At 33.1% G+C, this 7,353-nt stretch overlaps 1 protein-coding gene across 1 annotated transcript in view; it reads left to right on the plus strand.

The window, feature by feature from the left end:
* Positions 1-7,353, plus strand: part of LOC106464564 (mitochondrial dicarboxylate carrier-like) — a 31,897-nt gene that overhangs the window by 12,520 nt on the left and 12,024 nt on the right. Inside the window, exon 4 of the mRNA XM_013924715.2 lies at positions 5,095-5,136. Within this exon, the coding sequence (XP_013780169.1) occupies positions 5,095-5,136 (42 nt within the window). The remainder of the gene's footprint in view (positions 1-5,094; positions 5,137-7,353) is intronic.

A 7,353-nucleotide genomic window follows, 5' to 3' on the forward strand; every position in this document is an offset into this window, starting at 1 on the left:
CTTCATCATCCTTACACAAAAAACACTTGGCATATGAAAATCTGCAAGCTGCAGCCAACCAGGCATACAACTTTTCGGTGAAAGGTTTTGTAGATGTACTTTGTTATGCCACAATGCCTGGGATATGTCTATTTAGAGATGATTGGCTATCTCACTTGGACCATATGTTGTGGTTAGGTTGACAATGTGATAAAAATAAAGCTGCATGTTTATCATGTAGAAAACTATTGATGTGCGTAACATGAGAGAAGTAGCTATTAAAAATCACATATCAGGAATGTGATACAAGTGGAGTTGATTAAGAAAAATAAAAGATGTACAACAGTGACTTTTTGAATGAAATCTTACTGAGTTCATAAGCAAAACTTAGGCCTAATGTTACATCAGATACAGTGCCTAGACCTAGGCCAAACACAACAGTTGATGAACAGCTCATGTTTAGTGAGAATACAGATATCTTGTGGACTTTGCTCTCTGTGAATGAACATTTTTTGTACAAAATGCAATTTTGAGAATAATATTTTCTGGTAATGACATTGCAAAAGGTTATAATTTCTCTGAAATGATAACCAGATATCTCACCACATGTTAATATAACAAGTAAAAGGTGCAGAATATGTCTTGTTGTTAGATAAATGTCTAAATAAAAAAAAAAATCAATCAAAACAACTTAATATCCTCCTTCACTTTTAAGATGGGAAGACAAACCTGGTAGCAACATGATATTTTTCTAGTGATTTTATTGGCCATCTAGCATCTACAAAAAGTTTGGATAGTCTAATGACAAACATTGAAACTTTGAAGTTCAGAAAAATAATGCATCTGTCAATTGATTATCTCATTGTTAACTGGAAGCTTTACACGATGCTGGAAGACTGACTTCTTGCTGATTATAAGTGCACATTTATAGAAACTGGTGAGGATTATTTTGAATTTCTAATATGTGAAAAGATATGTTGTTATAAAAGTTAAAGTAGAAGATAACTATTGATATTTAGATCTAGACCTAGATGTACATGACTGTACTAGATCTGCGTTAATGACGTCCTATTTTAGGCTTGGCTAAGAAAAGGTACTCAAATAAAATCCAACAGTGTAAACTTACATCTATATTGGCATTGTTTTTAGTATTATTTAATATATCTTACATTAACTATGTTTATGTGGTTTACATTATTTATAGAGTATTTATAACTGGAGTTGCAGAGATGGGGCCTCCCATTGGCACAGTGGTCTGTCTTTGGACTTACAATGCTGGAAACTGGGTTTTGATACCTGTGGTGGGCAGAGCACAGTTAGTCCATTGTGTAGCTTTGTGCTTAATTACAAACAAGCATCAGAGATGAGTTGGGGAGTGGAAAACTTTCTCAGTGTCAGGTACCACTTGTTTCACAATTCACCTGCCAGGGAGGCTGACTACATGTTACACAGTCTACAGTATTTGCATACAAATACTACAAATGTAGGTAAGTATTAATAGGTAATACTTAAGTCTATAGATCATATTTTAAAGATTGAAGTTTATATGTGCATGTGTGGATTTGTATAGAACTTACTCAGTCATTACACATCCTGATTTTATTAATTTAATGTTTTGTTTTCTTTGTAGGTGGCTTGGAAATGTTTCAGCTATATGCCAAGCCCTGTCGGAAATAGACAACTTTGACAAGCTTATGCAGTCGAGAGGAAAGGATCACCAAATCCACAAAACCAGACTTTCAAAATGATGTAGCTAAAGACAAGTTGAGCCTTATGCTTTCTGTCTAAATACCAAACTGTTGATCCTTTCTGGCAACTGACTCAACAAAAATTTGTGAAAAACAGGCAAAACATTACAATGGACTCGGTTGATGTTGATTTGAACAACAGTGATACTCAAATCCTGCAAAAGTAGGGCTAGTCTGTAAGGGAACACTCAGTGAAGATTAAAAAATAAGTGACAGGGATGTAAGGGAATTTCTTACGCAGTCTAGAGCAATGATGGGGAAAGTTGCAGGAAAGTTATAATATGGTATTGTGAGATATCTTGACTGGTTAGATCCAAGATTAATGGCAAGAGATGGTGAAATTGCCAAGAAACATTTTAGAAGAATGTTTAAGATTTTGCTTGAAATGTATTTAGTACACCATCTAATGCCCTATTATGGTCCACAACAACAAACCTTGCCACCATTCCCTTAATGGATAAATTGTCATTCATTGTGTAATTGTTCACAGAGAAGCCTTGCTCAACAGAGGCCTGTCCACGTGAAAGGCACAGAAGCATTTTGACTGTCAACCACAGATTGTGAAATGAAGCACTGGTAGCAAGATGTAAATTGATGAAATTATCCACCCTGACAGCAGGATCATATTCCTTGAACACAGGGTATCCTTCACAACAATGACAAGGAATTCTTGGTATTGATTTTATCACAATCATGCTCCTTCACCCTGCTGTGAAAATTAACAGTTCTCTCAAACTGTCGTGCAGGGGAGCCAAACAAAAATATTATGCTTATCTTGAACAAAAAATCAGAGGAAGTTAAAAAGAATCAGAGGCAAGCAGAGGTTGGTGGATGAAATGGTAAAACTTGAGACAAATTTAAAAGAACTTCAAAATTATTTTTTACAGAAGCTTTGAGTAAAAAACAAGTTTGTATTCACTTAACAAATAAAGAATAAATATCACAAAGAGGTTTCATTTATGGCTTAAGTAATTTATTTAGTACACTAGAGTATATATGAGTCCTTTATCTATGAGTGATGTCTGTAATTTAGAGGGTCATTGAAATTAACTGTATGTGAAAAGTGCTCGAAAATGACTTCCTCTCACTTGTGTGAACCCTATATTAGGTTACAAATACAAATATTTATTCATAAAGTACAGAGTTAAACTTTGCCATAGGATTCACAAAGCCTATAACTTTGTTCTTTTTACTCACAATTACCCCAACAGACAAACCTTCCTGATACAAAAAGCATAAATGACTTGGTGGTAAGGAGCATGCTAATTGATTAATTCAGCTCCCTTAGTCAGAGGTTGTCAATGTATAACTACTTGATTATTTGGGTTAGGGAAGTTTATTACATTAGAAATTTAATATGACTGATATATGTTATATGGAATCATGTCACTAATAACTTTAGTCTAGAATTGTGCAGTGCTAGATCAATTGGTATTGGTCACCATTTGATATTTTCATGAAAGCTTGCCATTGTGTTAGTCAGTGTTACCATAAAGTACAAGAAGTTATGTTTCCAGTTAATGATATCGAAGCCTTTTGGCACCTCTCATACTATTTTCACACACATGGGAAAAGACATGTCTATATATTTATATATATGTATGTATGCTTTATCTTTCCCTGACAGAAAGTTTAAAAAATTGGAAATATTTGGTTCAAGAATAACAGATATTATTCCACCTTCAGTTATAAGTGAATTTCTAGTGATAATGTGCTGTAATATCTTTGCCTGTAAAACGATTTTTTGCAACACATTGGAATCCCAAGATGCAGATACAGAAAAATACTAGATTAGTTATGTAAAAAAACACTTTAGTAAAGAATGATGTGATTAAGATATCACCAGTCTTACTCTGATGTCATTAAGTAAAGAATGGTGTGATTAAGATTTCACCAGTTTTATTCTGATGTCCTTAAGAATGATGTGATTAAGATTTCACCAGTCTTACTCTGATGTCCTTAAGAATGGTGTGATTAAGATTTCACCAGTTTTATTCTGATGTCCTTAAGAATGATGTGATTAAGATTTCACCAGTCTTACTCTGATGTCCTTAAGAATGATGTGATTAAGATATCACCAGTCTTACTGTGATGTCATTAAGTAAAGAATGATGTGATTAAGATTTCACCAGTCTTACTGTGATGTCATTAAGCAAAGAATGATGTGATTAAGATTTCACCAGTCTTACTTTCATGTTATTGAGTAAAGAATAATGTGATTAAGATATCACCAGTCTTACTGTGATGTCATTAAATAAAGAATGATGAGATTCAGATTTCACCAGTTTTATCTAATGTATTGCACTTGTTACCCACTGAATAAACGTGATTAAAGAATGATATGCTTTCTGATAAAATATGTTAATAGGATTCTATGATGTTTTATCTACTATTAAATAATGTGTGTCACCCCCCTACAAAATATGACATTGGAGAAAAATAGCTAAATAAACTAGTTTATTAGTGGAAACAAATGTACAACTGATCAAGTTTCAGCAGTTTTTCTTTACTGTTGAGTATTATGTTATCTAACGTTTACTGTCGAGTATTATGTTATCTAAAGTTTAGTGTCGAGTATTATGTTATGTAACGTTTACTGTCCAGTATTATGCTATCTAACACTTACTGTCGAGTATTATGTTATCTAACACTTACTGTCGAGTATTATGTTATCTAATACTATCTAATGTTTTTTATATCATTTTTACTAATGAATGTTCCTTTGTATAATAAATTGATGTCTGGTCAGTAATAATCTGTCATTATAAGGTTCATGACCTTAAAAAAGAAGAATCTGTCATTATAAGGTTCTTGACCCTAAAAAAGAAGAGTTCTTTGTTCATAAGCACTCTGGACTGTCTTCAGTATCTTTTAACATTTCTTGTGATTATGACAAGTGTCATATCAAAATCTGTTAATGTGTTTCTTGTAAACCACACTCAAAACAGAAGCATTTCGTTTGATATGTAGCTATCAAATAAACTAAAACATCCCAGTGTTTAATTAATCATGACTTCAATTAGTTATACTTCCAATATTAACACCATCTACAATTTTACAATCTCATATACATGTTATTTTGCATCAATACTTGTATAGTGTTAAACAATAACAGTAGAATAATTATCAAATTTGAGACAATTTTTCTTAGTTGTTTTCTTCTGGTTAGAATGATCATTTTTTTAGGCTAACGTTTTTTTGTGTTTATTCAAGCATTTTAGACTTGATTAATCTCTTAAAAAATTATGAAACATTTTACTGGGTATGTGAAGCTAGTAAATTTGTTTGAATATTATATACTTTCATTGTTAGTAATGTTAAGTTCCTATTGAAGAAAATAAGTAGCTTAAATATCTTTCTTTTCTAGAATGCAGAATGATATTAAAATTCCAAAAAACCAGAGGAGAAAGTGAGTAAAAAATGTTTTTTCTAAAGTATTTTGTGTATCTGACTGCTACTTTAGAAACTCTAGGAAACTTTAAAAGTAATTTTGTAAAGAAAAAGTAAACTTATTTCACACTAATATACTGTGCTGTCAGAAGTAAGGCATTCGACTACTTTTACAATAGTTAAATAATTGACAGAGTTTGTTTTCTTGTGCTAATATGTTTATTTACAAACTTAAACTTATGTAGATAATTTTGAATTATTCATTTAAGGTTTTTGCTTATGTTTATATTCTCTGTTTAAATATTATTTCAGTCATTAATGAGTGTATTACTTAATAAAACTCTGTAGCTATTGTAATTATTTTAGGCTGTTTCATCAGAAGGTCGTAAATATGTGTGTTACGGTTACAGAGTAGCATGTTATAACATAAGGACTCTTTGATTATTCTTATAAGTACTGGCTGAACATAGGAATTGGTAATGCTGGTCTTTTGGAATAGTATAACAGTTCTAAACTATATGTTAGGTGATACAATTAAACTTTTGAACAGAGAGTAATTGACTGTGTGGTATTGAATAAATTGTGATGAGATAGAAGTGGAAGCGCTATGAGAAAAATTCTGTTCAAGAAGCTGTATATAATCTGCAATAAATGTTTTGGTATCAATTGAACATGAAGAGCAAAGAAACGGACTCAAATAAATACTATTATATAACAAATACTAATGAAACTCATACAAATAAAGAAAATTTCTTGGGTAACTTCAACATTCATTGTAAGACTACTTTGTTTGACGGATGTAGAGAAAGCACGTTGATGTGTGACAGACACAAGAATTGCAATAATAAGGATTCAACACTTTCATGTTAGACCAAAGTTCTAATCCAGTATATTTATACCTAACATTCGAGGCTAGTACAAAAACAGATTTAACCTATTGTTATGACATTGGAAGTCACGTGACGCTGGTAACACGTCATGATATTCTCGAAGGATCTTGACTTTTCCTGGCAACTCTAGTCTTTTCTAGGCACCCTCTATTTTAGTATATAAGCCTGGCAAATAAAGAGGAGATATACTTGCAGATAGACAGATATAGAGACAGATAATCGAGTCAAGCCAGCAGTAGGCACCGTAAGTAAAGTGTGTGTGAATCGCTGTGAATTATAACTTGTGTTTATAAAGTAGTTAAGTTTAAAGTGACTATGGAAATTAAGTGTATTACTAAAAGTGTAAGTTTCTCGGAAAGAATTTCTATGGGAAATTAACAAACAAGCAGATATGTAACACTATGTTTTGTTATTACAACAGGCTAGTACAAAAACGGATTCGACCTATGTTTTGTTATTGCAGTAGGCCTGTATAAAAACAGATTTAACCTATGTTTTGTTATTATAGCGGGCTAGTACAAAAATAGGTTTAACCTATGCTTTGTTATTACAGTACACCTGTACAAAAACAGATTTAACCTATGTTTTGTTATGACAGCAGCCTAGTACAAAAACAAATAAGCAAATTATCTAGTAGTTTTAACTAAACTTGTCCTACAATATAACTGTTTGCCAGGTCGTCACTTTCCCATCTGCAGTCTCCCATCTCCGGACAAGACTACCATCTTCAAGCTTCAACTGGTTCCATTGTGCCCAATAATTCTTTGTCGCAGGGCTTAAGCTACACACCTTCTCCCAAGCAGGGCACAAAACACTTGCTGTTAGAAAATCAATTATTGGCTTCAAATTTTGGTCTTCCTCCTGCTCTGCTTTAATATCTGTACCTGGTTCCACATAACCATCATCAACTCCTTCAGTCACTTTGACTTCAGCTTGATGGCCCCTGGTTAGTTCAACCTCCCTTTTAACACTTACCGGAATTTAGCCTTTGTTGTTCCCAAATGTCATTTTATCAAAATTAATTACACACTTCCTCGTTTGTAAGTAGTCCAACCCTAGTATGCATTGGTCTTCAATGTCAGCCAAGTATATCTTGTGTCTGTCCTTCATGCCCATGAACTCAATAGTTACCCACACTGGTCCACACAACCTTTCATAATGTCTTGTCACACCACAGAGCTTCTGTATGGCTTCTGGTACTTCTTTGTGATCCAGCACCTTGATACTCACAAGGGTTTGCTGAGATGCAGAATCTATGACAATGTTGCACTTTTTGCCATCCAGCTTTCCTGTCACGTAGACGCTATGTGTGCTTGGCATTTTACATTTAGCTGTTGGGACTTTCA

Source organism: Limulus polyphemus, unplaced genomic scaffold (genome assembly GCF_000517525.1).
Source record: "Limulus polyphemus unplaced genomic scaffold, Limulus_polyphemus-2.1.2 Scaffold1689, whole genome shotgun sequence".
NCBI classification, from domain to species: Eukaryota; Metazoa; Arthropoda; class Merostomata; order Xiphosura; family Limulidae; genus Limulus; species Limulus polyphemus.